Source organism: Gigantopelta aegis, chromosome 10, assembly GCF_016097555.1.
Source record: "Gigantopelta aegis isolate Gae_Host chromosome 10, Gae_host_genome, whole genome shotgun sequence".
NCBI lineage: Eukaryota > Metazoa > Mollusca > Gastropoda > Neomphalida > Peltospiridae > Gigantopelta > Gigantopelta aegis.
In genome coordinates, this window is record NC_054708.1 from 59,893,711 (window position 1) to 59,908,139 (window position 14,429).

The 14,429-nt window shown below is 35.4% G+C and overlaps 1 protein-coding gene across 2 annotated transcripts; it reads left to right on the plus strand.

The window, feature by feature from the left end:
* The first annotated feature begins 3,099 nt into the window (after positions 1-3,099).
* LOC121384219 (DENN domain-containing protein 10-like) lies at positions 3,100-12,925 on the plus strand. 2 transcript variants are annotated; one of them, XM_041514504.1, is made up of 8 exons: positions 3,100-3,139; positions 4,185-4,381; positions 6,361-6,589; positions 7,375-7,492; positions 8,301-8,441; positions 9,496-9,563; positions 11,373-11,467; positions 12,574-12,925. In XM_041514504.1, exons 1-8 carry the CDS (start codon positions 3,100-3,102, stop codon positions 12,745-12,747), a joined length of 1,062 nt encoding a protein of 353 aa, XP_041370438.1. In that variant the 3' UTR covers positions 12,748-12,925. The 2 variants fall into 2 exon arrangements, with proteins under 2 accessions (XP_041370438.1, XP_041370439.1); XM_041514505.1 differs by lacking the exons at positions 3,100-3,139; positions 4,185-4,381 and adding an exon at positions 5,750-5,997.
* The last annotated feature ends 1,504 nt before the right edge of the window (positions 12,926-14,429 follow it).

Here is a 14,429-nt window from a genome sequence, read left to right on the forward strand (position 1 = left end):
GAACTGTTTCATTAAATAATTAATAATGCTGCTGTTGTCCACGTTAGATGTGTCCAATTATCTACCACCCCCTATCACCTTACCGAGGTACCTTCGGTGGAATGGATGAATGAATGAATGAATGAATGAATGAATGAATGAATGAATGAATGAATGAATGAATGAATGAATGAATGAATGAATGAATGAATGAATGAATGAATGAATGAATGACGTGAGGAGGATGGGCATTATGTAATTTTAGAGGAGGTGATCTTATCGTTGCAAAACGTAACGTCGTTATATTAGATGAGGGGTATAAAATATCAGATTAGCGGACACGTCATAATTGACTACCGGGTATGTGGTTATCAACAGCAGTAAGGACCATTTTCCATGTGCTCGGAACTGAAGATTTCAACCTTGCCACTCATAGCTAGAAACTGCTGTTTATAATCATAGAATTATTATTTTTTTATTATTTATTTATTTATGTTTGGACGCATCCACTTACCGCACTTGGCAACGTGCCCGCACCCAAACATTATACATTTGAAATCTAAATAACAAAACTGTTTCCATAATAAAAAGTCATATCTCTGCACAAAGCAGTCAAAGTGATATTTTGACAAGGTTATGACTGCTACAATGAAGCACTGGCATGTGCTTTGTCTGCAGGTGGACTGTCACTCCCCTGACCTGTCCGCAGGACTGTCACATTAAAGAGTGCATGGTTTGACCATTTTAAATCTGCACAAGACAGACTCTGCGGATATATACATTTATAGACAGCCGTGGTAACATACATTCATGAATCATTGTCAAAATATATTAGGTGTTCGGGAAAGTTGAGCATATCCTGCCACACCGGTGGTACTCGTTGTCAAGTCCGTGATTTTGAACTTAGCGCCTTTGCATACACGTACTGATGGAATAACTAATAAAGGGAACACGTGGCATTTTAGATCAAAGTTAATCAACTACTGGCATAAATTGGCCACCCATAAAATATACGTACACATTGGGTGGGGGTGGGGGAGGTTGGTAGGGAATTATGTATGAAGATAGTAGAGAGGGATGGGAGTGAGCTGATGGAGTGCATACGCCGAGCTTTTAATTGTACTATCCAATTTACTTTTCAGTGTGAAAGAATTAAATGATGTACGTCTGTCCCTAGGGGAGAGATGAATGTTCAAACGTAGAGCAAGTGTGCATTGGGGGAGGAAGTTTAGAAAATCCCAGATTTTATGTGTACGTTTTTTATGAATGGCCCAAAATACAAACATATATAATGTGGTATTAAACGTCACTAACTAGTATCGGGTTAAATATCAGTAACACGCTTATCTTTCTACTACGGATGATGGTTTTGTTGCTACTTGTGTGGTCCATTATTTGTTTCCATTAGCAGCCTATAATATAGGCCTATATGTGTGTCAGCTATATTGTTTATATTCTTCTGGACAGATTTGAATATGCAGGTATTTTTTGGTTACTAAGGTTCGGAGCACCAAATAATAAAATATTACGATTGAAATGAAAATAATTAGACTAATGGGTATTACGAACCACATGGTAAATAGGACAATAGCGCCAAAAGTGTTCAGCGTCTTCAATAGGATGCCCACAAACACAAGACGGGTTGTGATTTACATGTCGTGCAAACTTATGACCATTTAGATTGTTGATACCCAGACGGAGTTAACTAAGTTATATATGTTGCCTTCTGTCACCTTCATGAAATTAAGATGGTACAGTGGGGTCTGCTTTTTTAATTTGAACTTTTAGACTGTACAATGATGAACACTTCCTAATGTCGGATGATGTATTATTCCAAATTTCAAATCAAATCATTTATTTATATATGAATCATATAAACATAGCATGGTATACATTGGACAACATACATAATTAGAATATAAAATGGTAAGATCAGACACATAGTAATAATAATGATGACAATGATTGTATACGTGTAATAGTTATATGACATGTACACGTAAATGTGTGCAGTGTCACTGAGTGTGTATACGTGTTTATTCAAGTTGGTGTTGTACTAGAGGGTCTGGTAAGTTCATTTTGACTATGGTTGAACATTTCATAACAGAATTGCTCAACAGTTGGAGTTACTTGTTCTGGGCTGTCAAGAAAGAAAACACATTTTTCCAGTTCAGACAGAAATGTAAACTCAGAACATATTTGACCGACTTTATAGTATAGTATTTTTCTTAAATGCATATTTATTGGACACCGAGTCAAAAAATGAATCTCATCTTCTGGTTCTTTTTGGCACAGCCGGCATATACGGTCATTTCTATGGATATTCCTATAACGTCCTACCTCTATTTCCAGCCTGTGAGCACATAAACGTAGTTTTGTGAGAGCTTGTCTAAAATTGGTATTTTTGGGGGTATATATTTCAAGTAATTTGTCATTCCACAAGGAAGGAGAGAAAGAATTTGAACAAATTAAGATTCAAATCATTATCATATTTTGATTGCGCGTGTATTAATAGACCACAATATATGACACAACTCATTTATATTATTCATGTATTTATGAATACATGATTTGGTATATAGAGGATACTCCTCGAGTGTCTTGTGATATCATAATTTATCAGCACGAGTTGATAAAAGTATGAAACCCGAGGCTTGCCGAGGATTTTATACTTTTACCAACGAGTGCTGATAAATTATGATATCACAAAACACGAGGGGTGTATTCTTTTTATCATCCATTATCATTCTTTTCATTTGCGACAGTTGTAAACAATGTCAGTAATGTAGGATGAATGTTAGCGGTAGACTCGTTAACTAGCAGAACGGCAGTGGCGTGACGTCACTAATGGTAGGTTTAGCGCTGAAACAAACACAGTAACGTAACAAAATATTGTCTTGTGATTAAAATTTGACCAATCAAGATTATAAGAAGCGATATCTGCTGCGGAGATATCGCAAGTTATAGTGCCATCGATATCTCCTACAAAAGCCTTTAATGGATGATAATTCAAATGTATTTACTTTGCACAAATAGCACACACAAACTGCTAGTGCATGTTCAAACAAAATTATACTAGTTGGTAAGAATACATTATATCTGACAAGGCCGATAATCAAAATGGCTGCGCTCTGTGATTTACTTGCTGCAGGACTTGTAGGTGAGACAAAAGATGGCCATTGACGAAAATTAAGATAACACCCATTTTGCTCGTTTTCTGCTTTTATTATTTATGTCTATTCTTTCAATTAATATAATATTTAATGAAAAATGTGTTGCAAACTATTGATGTTTGGGAAACTTCCGCCACGCCCCCTTTTAAGAAATGTAAAAATAAATTAAACACAGAAATAAATAGACCCCTCTCCCAACAATAACAAACACCAGTAAGAACAAAAAACTAAATTCAAAATCAATGCTGAAAACATTACTTTTAAATGTGTAGGGTATGTTATTGTTAATGATAAAAGCCTATTTTTAACTTGGACAATGAATGAATGAATGTTAATTAAGTTTAACATACCCCAGCACAAAAATACACATTGGCTATTGGGTGTCACAAATGATAGACTTGGACAATACAAATAATTTACAAGTTGCTTTTTGCATGTCTCATTACTCCCAGAATGCTGATATATAATTAGTCCACTTCAGATTACACTTTTTTTCTGCTCTGATAACCGTCATCATAATGTCTATAGATATTTTAAGAGTCAACAGGGATTTGATCTCAAGACCTAACACACCTCAGACAGATGATGTGCTGATGCCAGTATTATATTATTTCACAAAATTATAAAACTGGTAGCCAGCATTTGCAAACTATGTGGTAGTTAGTGTTATACATATTATTTCCATAGACTTGATGCAAAATACCTTGTTTGAACAAACTGCACTACTTCTCAAACTCAACATTTTGAACTATCGCCCTCACTCCCCATCTTGAAACTAGTTAAGGAGAATAATTTATAGCATCCCTTTTATTTATATGGTATCAAATAAATGGCTCCCCATAATCTAAGTTAGGGTAGCAATTCATCACCCCTCAAAACAAATTTCGAGGTTAGCATTTAATTGTGCCTACTAAGATATTGAATTCAAGTCTGGATACTTATTAATTAGCTGATATGATGGTTTGTTTTGTTTTGTTTTTATCAAGTATCTAATTAATACATTTGTCACGATTTTAAATGTTTTGTTTATAGAAAAAGACACAAATGGAGATGTACTGTGGGTGTGGTCCTACCCATCGGTGACAAATGAACAACGAGATTTCCTGTCAGAGAAGATTGGCTTGACAAAAAGTCATGATTCACTCACAGGGTTTGTTTATTCACACTGGCAGCATACGTGGTACTACATTCTGACTACAGAAGTTGAAGGAAGCCCATCAATACAAAAGGTTCTTTTAAATCTGTATTTTAATGACTTGTCATCAATGACGAAATTACAAATGTACAATTTTATAATATTAAAGGGAGAGTAAACAAAAACATGAGGCTTATGTGTTGGAAAGATGCATACCCAGACCACCAACACATACTGACACTTTACCAAATGAAAAACACGTAACTTTAGTGTTAATAAAAAAAAAGTGATTATTCTTGCTAACTGGGGGCAGGCATTTCTTTTTCTTTTCGAGGCATCCGGGACAGCTAGCTTGGGACAAAGTGACGTCAGCTCCTGACCATCTCCTGTATGTACAGTGTAAACAAAAGCAGTAATTTTCGACAAGGCGCTTCTCTTTGATCAACCTGACTTATGAAACAGGATAAATGACGTAATAATATAATAAACTATTTAACTAAATATATTTCAAGTTGTATTAATGGAACACAATGAGTTTATAGTATTTTCCTCTGTTAAATAATCCAAAGGAAAAATGTATACTATTATTAGGCCTATTGATATGCTACGATGAAGCAAAAACAACCACCCACGATACCCAAATGATAATTTCTTGTCTTTGGGACTACATAATTGGTTATTTCTGTGGTTTTAGATCGAAAAGTCTACTTAATCAATAGTTTACAGTAATAAACCATGTCCATTACCATTTTAGGAGCGACAGGTAATATTATACAATACCGGTATGTATTTTTGTGTCTAGACAGCATCAATTAATTGGCTTGTCTGGTTACCAATCAAATATACACCTGCCAATCAGGAATCATCGGTAGAAGCAAGTAACAGCATAGCCCAATTAACTAAGAAAACACTCCGTGTATCATTTCAGTACGTAGGTTAATGCTTGGACAAAACATTGTGAATTATTTCGACTTGTTGTGTAGCCACTTTGACAATGGTGTTTTATTTTGTATTGAAAAATAATATATATATATTGCTAGATATACTTATTGCTGGCTTACTGGGATGTATGTTATTACAGAACATTGCAATGTATGACTATTTATCATCCCGCAAAAACCAGGTAGATTGTGTTTCTCTAGTTCTAAGACTCATTCCTGACGTTACGCGTTAAGTATTATGTAACCACCAGCTCGCCAGAGGGCGTATTCACTGGAATGGAACAAAATGGCTGTGCCCGTTATATCCAATAGACGTCACATTTAACCGTTTTATTCATTAAATATACTAATATACTTGTTGATATTAAGCAATAATGTGCATTATATATTTTTGAATATGCATACCAGTCTGAAAGCCTTGCTTAAGCATTCTTTTAAGTAATTTCAAATTTATTTTCATATACAGTTTATACAAATGTTAATAATTATAAAACTGTCACATTCATAAAGACTGCTGAGATTTATAAGAAAATGTTACAGGAGGATGATCACAGTTAATGCTATTTGCAGTTTTAGACCCATGGTTCGATGCACCATTGTTCAATTTGTGTTCCGTGGTTTATTTTTATTTTGTTTTTAATTGGTACATCAGCGTTTCCATAGTTTGCATTCTACTGGGAATTCCAATCACAGCACTTGATTCCACAGCACATGACATGTTTGCATGGGCTACTCCAGACCCAACATGTTATCGTGGTATGGTAAAATGGTAAAAATAGTATTTTTGTTTTTTAATCAAGACATAGTTTTGTCTTTTAGGGTTTTTTTAATATGCATTTTTTTATAATTAATTTACAAGTGACAGTTAAAAATAAAGTTTGTTGCTCTTAAAATAATTTATTAAAATGTATGTGTGATAGCTGATGTACATTGTTGAAAGTATCGCAAATAAATCAAAGTCTGGTATCAAAACTCAAAAAAAAAAAAAAAAAAATTAATGGTCTTATCCCTATCTGATAGTTTTGTTTTACTGTAATTTTAGCAGTGTTGTTATTAAATTTTTGTGGTAATTTTCTTTAATGGCATTACTACATTAAACGTTAAGTTAATGGGATTGTTTTTTCTTTTATAGGTTACACATTTTTCAGTTATATTAACAACAAAAGATTTCAACCCAGAGAAGTATGAAGCTCTCAGTAAACTGCTAAGTCGACAATACATGAAGACTGGAAATCCAGCCCATATGTTAGAACATTATTTGTCAGTTATTACCAAGGGAACGTGTAATAATGAAGAAAACGGGAAGTTTTCTGTAATTGATTTTGACTCAAGACATGCATTTGCAAACAGTCAATTGAAATGTGAGTTATACTATATGTTAAGAATTTTGTTTATTTATAAGTATTTCATTTTAAGTATATCTTTAAATTGTATAGCATTTTCTGTGGTTCTGTGGTTTAGTTATATTTCAGTACATGTTTCATTATTGTAATTTTAAAGTATATTTTCAGTACTTTAATTTACAATTAAATGTACCAGTATTAAATTTTCAGTAATTATAAATATTACATTTTTGGTATTTTTATTAATAAATATTTGGAGACACCAATACAATCACCACTTTATCAATGAGGAATTTAGTTTTCTATAAGAAAATTCTCATTGCCTATCCAAATATTTTCAGCTTCATTTTTTGACCTTTTGTCTTTCTGAGTTTCTATGTGTTTTTCTTTTGTCTATTCCTATTAACTACTGCCAGTCTTGAGTAGCTTCAGATTAATTATCTACCTTTGTTTCTCTCAGCGGTGTTGCTGTGAGGCCATCGGACATAGGTCTGGTAGGTACAGGGTTCACATCCCAGTACGGGCTCTCACCCAGAGCGAGTTTTAATGACTCAATGAGTATGTGTAAGACCACTAAACCCTCTTCTTTCTCACTAACCACCGACCTGGACAGACAGCCCAGATAGCTGAGGTGTGTGTGCAGGACAGCGTGCTTGAACCTTAATTGGATATAAGCATGAAAATAAGTTGAAATGAAATGTATAATTTCTTGAAGTTGTATTAGTTGTGCAGGTTTAGGTATCAGTAATTATTTGGTAAGTTTATTTTTTTAGTTTTTGTTGTTGTTTTTGTTGTTTATCTAGCAATAATTCAGACACATGGAGCGGAGACCATTCTTCTGTACACAGCCATGTTACTAAAGAAAAGAATAGCAGTCTACTTTCCTCGCCACTCCATTGGTGACCTCCTCAGTTTTACACGGTTTGTATATCAATCACCGACAAAACAATCGCACAAACGTTTTTCGGAACAGTCTGTTGTACATCTCTTTAAATTTAACGTCATGAAATATTAGCGTGTTGTATTAGCCTAGATAAATTTGGTAAATTTTTATTCTCGTGAACATTGCCTGATACTGCAGGTTCCATGTACTCCAGGTTCAGGTAATACTGAGATAACTCAACTGACAGCAAGTGTGGAGCATGTTCCTGTCAAGTAGTTCCATACTGAAATGAAAATACTGCGGCTTCACTAGATCTGAGCTGTATTGAAATTTCATGTTCTGTATCAGTATCACTATTTTTGGGGTGATTTACCTTAGTATCGGTACGGTATTCAGTATTGAGACAATACCCATTATCGAGCAGTATTTTCGATATATTCGGTTTTAAATGCATGCCAGAGGTAAGTCTCACCTGCTAATTTCATCTAAATAAAATTAAATTCCATACACAAGGCCCTCGTCTCTCTCTTCTTTTCAGCTATTTTGTGTTCATCAGATGTATTGTTAGTGTTTTACTAAATGGCGGATAACATTTTCAATACCAAAATTTTTGTATTTTGAAATTTGGTAGGTACGGTAAATTGGAATTGACATGATACTGATACCAAATGGTATATATTGGTCTACCGCCTAGTTCTAGGCTTCACCATTCATCTCATATTTGTAATTTCCAAAAAAACTAAAATGTCTTTGTCTCGATGTTAAATGTCTGAGGTGTTAAAACCCCCCACAAAAAAACAAATTTAAAAACCAACATTTCCTGATTTACAGTATTTGATTTTCCAGATCTCTTCCTGCATTAGTGTGGCACCGACAGAACTGGGACGTTGTGTATCCATTCTTGAGTTTAACAGAGAATGACGTCAGCAGTGTGAAACACATAAATCACTACGTTGTGGGCTTTACTGAAGCAGAAATTGAGGGCAGGTATTAAATACCATCATATGTTATATACGGCCAGCATTAAAAAGATTATATTTTCTATTACTCAACTGACTGTCAAAAATCACTTTGACTCTCTTTTTTTCTGTCAGTATAATATAAAGAAAAGTACTATATTAAAAATATATATCAACTTAAAATATATATCAATTAATAGTGGGTTACAGTAGATCAACCTTCTTTGAAGGATGACTTAAATTACACAGAATTCATTCCGAGTTAATAATTTTATAGATATTACACTCAGAATCATTGGTTTTTATCAAAAATTAAAACAAAATGTACCTTAGTTTACTTAATCTGTCTTCATTGTAATTTTAACAGATGGATTAATTTCCTAAGACAGAGGCATCATCGACAGAGCTGTAGCTATGATGGTGGGCAGGGAGGGGGTGGTAGGGGAGGATGCTGTGGTACTAGAATTATTAAATACAATAGATTTACGAGTAACTCACATGTTGAATAGCTGTGCAATGCTATAACATCACTTTTGATTGGATAAGAAGATATATACTGATGAGCCGTTATTGCTCAAAGTTTCAATAAAGAATTGAGTAAAATTGAGTACACCTTGTTATGCTTGACACACGTTTATATTTGGCTTAGTTTGCTTGAAGCGGGACGTAGCCGAGTGGGAAAGCACTCGCCCAATGCATAGTCAGTCTAAGATCAATCTCTGTCAATGACTATTTCTCGCTCTAGCCAGTGCACCACTACTGGTATATCAAAGACCAATTTATGTGCTATTCTGTCTGTGGGATGGTGCATATAACATATTCCTTGCTACTAATGGAACAATTGACATCCAACAGCTGATGATTAATATATCAGTGTGCTCTAGTGGTGCCGTTAAACAAAACAAACTAAGAAACTTACTCCTAATTTGCTTGAAAGATCAAAAAGCAGAGCAAGATGTACAGACAAAATGTAACAATTGTTACTAATATACTCTTCATAATGTGTGGGCATAATGACAGATGCTAATAGTGCTCCATACTCAATTTTGCCTTGATTTAATTATTTTTTATTTTTTGTGTAGGTCTGATCTGTATGATATTTTTGTGAATGGTCCAGCAAACCAAATAACAGTTTCCTCTCAAGCAAAAGGTAAACCATTTTTTATGTGTCCCCCCACCCCCCACCCCCCCCCCCCCATTTAATAGCAATCACAGGTGAAATATTAAAATATTAATGTTAAATGTATGAATTCCTTCTGATTTAATGAAGTCCGCTAGTAACATGTAGTAGTGGTGATGATTGTTTCTGTGTAAAATCCTTCGGTATAAAATTATTTTTATATATATATACTGAAGGCCAAAAGAAACTTTACCATAGTTTTAAATCACTCTGGTGTAAAAACAACAAAAGATAGTCGCATGAGGTAAAATATATTGACTAGATCAATATGTCAACATTAACATAACTAAAAATGAGTGTCATTCAGCATCTGATAAGACGTCACATTTTCCCAAAGCGAGGTAGTGACACAAATCGAGCTTTCAACTTCATGGACGACATGCAAAGCATACAGACAATCACTCAAGTCCAATAGCAAGTCACATTAATAGCATGTGTGACCACCCCTTGCCCCAATACAAGCAATAATTCTCCGACGCATAGAAAAAATCAGTCGTCTGATGAGGTCACGTGGGACACATTGCCATTCTTCTTGAAGGGCCTGGATCAGTTCCTGTTGGTTGGCTGGAGGGTGTGGTCGTTGTCGAACACGGCGATCCAAAACATCCCAGAGGTGTCTGGGGAGCGTGCAGGCCACGGCAATACGTTTACGTTGTTGGCTCTAAGGAAGTTCTGTACGAGGTCTGGCGTTGTCTTGCTGAAAAATGACACCACATGGCTGCCGTTGGAGAAATGGTATTGCAGTTGGACGAAGAATGTCATCCCTGTAACGTTGAGCTGTCAAGTTTCCGTGAACGATGACCAATGGTGTCCTTTCCTGTGCACAGATACCTCCCCACACCATGACACTCCCTCCACCATATGGCACGACCTCCTGAACGCAAGAAGCTGCCACTCGTTCTCCCCTACGGCGGTACACACGCTGTCTTCCATCAACTCTGAACAAAGAGAACCGGCTTTCATCAGTGAAAAGAACCCGCAGCTAATCACGTCGCTGCCAACGGCGTACAGTCCTAGCCCATGTCAATCTCAAACGACGATGTTGTGGTGTCAGTAAGTGTCCTCTATATGGTCTGTAAGCCCTTATTCCATGAGTCCTGAGTCACCTGGCCACTGTCTGTCTACTAACCCTGTGACCTAAGGCATTCATTGCTGATGACGTCACTGTCAGGAAGCGATTTCGTAGATGCAAGGTACGCAAGTACTGGTCATCACGGGGCGAAGTCACCCTGGGTCTGCCTGTTCTTGGCCTGTCTGATGTCTGCCCTGTTTGCCTGTAGCGTTGCATCAAGTTTGTAACAGTAACACGGGAACAACCGAAGGTTCTGGCGATGTGGGCATGAGTGGCTCCCATCTGTATCATACCCAGGGCTCTCACGTTGTTCTGGTGTCAGTCGTGGCATTCCTATGGTGGTTTTTTTATCTGTGTGGATGTCTGACAATGCCGTCTAAACCGTTTTTATACCCTTATTGCACGTGCAATTGCTGTTGTTCATAGTGCAAGAGTTTTTCACTTTTCTGTGTGTTCCACCCAAAACGTGCAGTGGGCGGGTATAATTTTCTGCATACATTATTGTTGTGTTTGGGCTATGTGTTTTGGATTGAGTTACTTTTTAAAAACAATTAATTTTTTCTTAAATTCTTAATTGAAAATGGTAAAGTTTCTTTTGGCCTTCAGTATACATATATATATATATATTTTGTGCGTGTGTGTGTGTGTGAAAAACTGGTTTTGGTAAATATACGAAACAGTGGTAATTAATTGAACTTTTTTTGCAGAATATTTTACACTTGGTAAACTTCACAAAGATATCAGCATGGTGATGATCGAGTCCGCCGAGAAGCCTGAAAACACAGACCAAGATGTCATTAAAGTAAGCTTGCTTATTCACATTGCTAAAGTAAGCTTGCTTATTCATTTAATTAAAAGTGCTATATCAATGTTGCATGATGGTGGCATCCCATCAGAATTAATTATTAGCTTTTGTTTTGAAATATAAACAGGGTTTTATCACCTATTCATCTAGACTTCGATAATCAGCATCATTCTATTCGCTACCATTCCCAAAAGACTGTTATTTTGTATTCCCAATTTTGGAGTAAAAAATTCACAATCTGAATTTAAATAATTTCTTTTTTATAAAGCATATTACAATTTCAATATTCCTGGGATACTTATGGAAAGATTAGGTATGGGATCAATTAATATGTATTTTAATAACAAATAAATGTAACCGTGACATAGCACCTTTAAGTAAGGTAAGTACATGAACGAATGAATGTTTAATGACACCCCAGCGAACATTCATTCATTTATTCATTCTTTCATGTAGACTCACTTTTTTAAAGTCAGTTACAAGTGTCATATTTTTCAATTTTTACAACTACATATTCATATCATTAAAGTTCAATTATTCTATTCATGACATTAAAGTAAATCTGCTTATTCAGGCCCAGCAAAATCTTTGATGGATATCTCTCTTCCCTCCATATCTCTTTGTCTGTCCATCATTGCTACTTCGTTTCCAGATCAAACTTTTGTTATACGATTGTGATCTTACTGTTGTTATCATTGCCTTAATTTTGCCAAACATTTTATCACATTTGATATATCATCTCTACGAGCACTATTAAATAAATAAAACAATTTCTGTAGTAACAAAGATACTTAAAACCAATATATATGATGTTTTAACGTGTAATTTTTTTGTTATGCTAAGGCCTAACAAAAAAATATGTTTTCAATTTCCTGACCTACTCTAATTTTATGTAGCGACCCTGAAATTTTTGGAAGCAAAAACAAGAAAAAGAAAATCATTATCCCTGATTTTTTGCAATAAATTAGGAACACCTTGGCCGATTACGCTTTCTTGGTTGGATTTGATTTTTTTTTAAAAAGGCAAAAAAGGTCAAGGATGAAAACTGAAAGACACAGGTTTTTTTTTAAGGCTTATGTAAACGTTCCTACTTATGTTTCTAGGACATTGCCAAGAAGACAAAAGAGCTGTTAACTAACTTGAAGTCACTAGCCTCCGATGATGGAAGCGGGAATGTTTTTATTACCTTGGAGTCTCTTCGGGAGAGAAAGATGCCACCAGCAAGAGAGAGCTTTCTTTTCAATCTGGCTGCGTGTGAAGGACTTGTTCAATTGTAGCCAGTTGTTGTGTTTTATCGCTAACTTCAAAGATCAAGAAATAGTTCATTTCAAAAAGTTTTTGTTTAACAACACCACTAGAACTCTTGATTTATTAATCATCGGCTACTGGATGTCATACATTTGGTAATTTTGACATACAGTCTTAGAGGAATTCCGCTAAATTTTTCCATTAGTACCAAGGGATCTTTTATATGCATCACCTCACAGACAAGATAGCACATACCACAGCCTTTAATATACCAGTCGTGGTGCACTGGCTGAATGAATAATAGCCCAATTAGCTCACCAACGGGGATCGATCCTAGACTGACCGCGCAACAGGCGAGCGCTTTACCACTGGGCTATGTCCTGCCCACTTTTCATTTTAAAGTTACCAACCCTACTTGCTTCAGTACATCAGAACCAGAAACACATTGCCAAATCTCATAATTTAAACACATTTTTAAAAAGAAATGTCTTCCTTTTATGGTAAAAAGACTGCAATAGGTTAAAATATTTTATAATGCGTAATAACCAAGGTTAATGCCTTTATAATATATTATGCTGGCAGGGTTTTTTTTCCTAAAAATACCCGAGTTAAGAATGTATTTGTGTGAATTTGTGCATTTACTGGACTTACACAGAGGAATCGGAGCATGTGTTGCATAGAGAGAGCTTTTGGTGATAGAATTGATCGATTCTGTATGGCAGTTACTATCCGATAGGTTATGGAATATTAGGAAAGAAAGAAAGAAAGAAATGTTTTAATAACGCACTCAACACATTTTATTGATGGTTATATGGCATCAGACATATGGTTAAGGACCACACAGAGTTTGAGAGGAAACCCGCTGTTGCCACTACATGGACTACTCTTTCCGATTAGCAGCAAGGGATCTTTTATTTGCGCTTCCCACAGACAAAGTATAGCACCAACCATGGCCTTTGTTGAACCAGTTATGGATCAGTGCAAGTGGTTTACACCTACCCATTGAGCCTTGCGGAGCATTCACTCAGGGTTTGGAGTCAATATCTGGATTAAAAATCCCATGCCTCAACTGGGATCCGAACCCAGTACCTACCAGCCTGTAGACTGATGGCCTAACCACGACGCCGGTAGGAATATTAGGAAGTTTTTATATAGTCATATCTGTTTATAAGGCCTAAAAAATGTTTTCGAAAACCCAACCCTAGCTAGAAATAAAGGCTGACCTTTGGATGTTTTTTTTTTTTTTTATGTTTTGTGGGCATTTATTATTTTATTTTTTGTTAATATGTAGGTGAAAAGAGAGAATGTATATTATACATTTTATCTGGGTCCAAAGGGTTGAATGTTGTTTAAAAAAAAAAAAAAAAAAAAATAGCTTGACATACTCAACTTAATTGTTTCAGCATATTCCAGGAAAAATACACTTTTTAATACCTAAATGAACTGTAATGTTGGACTTTGTGTTTCAGGTTAGTATTTATAATGGTTTTAAAACAGTGTTGTGGTAGTTTGTTGAGACCACATACTAATTTTTTACTGGTTTCTGCTCTGTCACATTCTTTTAACATAAAACACAAAAAAGAAGCTACTAGGGAGCATTTTGCTATGCCATGGAATACCAACGTCAACTGAATACAGAGCTGAAAGTACAAATATACATGTATTTTCTGCTTAAAGCACCCATACTGTCGCCAAATCAAAAAAAAATTTC

Excerpts from the sequence above, each read along its gene's own strand:
- LOC121384219 (XM_041514504.1), top strand. The coding sequence starts at position 3,100 with ATGGCTGCGCTCTGTGATTTACTTGCTGCAGGACTTGTAG. Across the intron at positions 6,590-7,374 it reads TGCAAACAGTCAATTGAAAT|CAATAATTCAGACACATGGA; the intron begins GTGAGTTATACT and ends TTGTTTATCTAG. Across the intron at positions 8,442-9,495 it reads GAAGCAGAAATTGAGGGCAG|GTCTGATCTGTATGATATTT; the intron begins GTATTAAATACC and ends TTTTTTGTGTAG.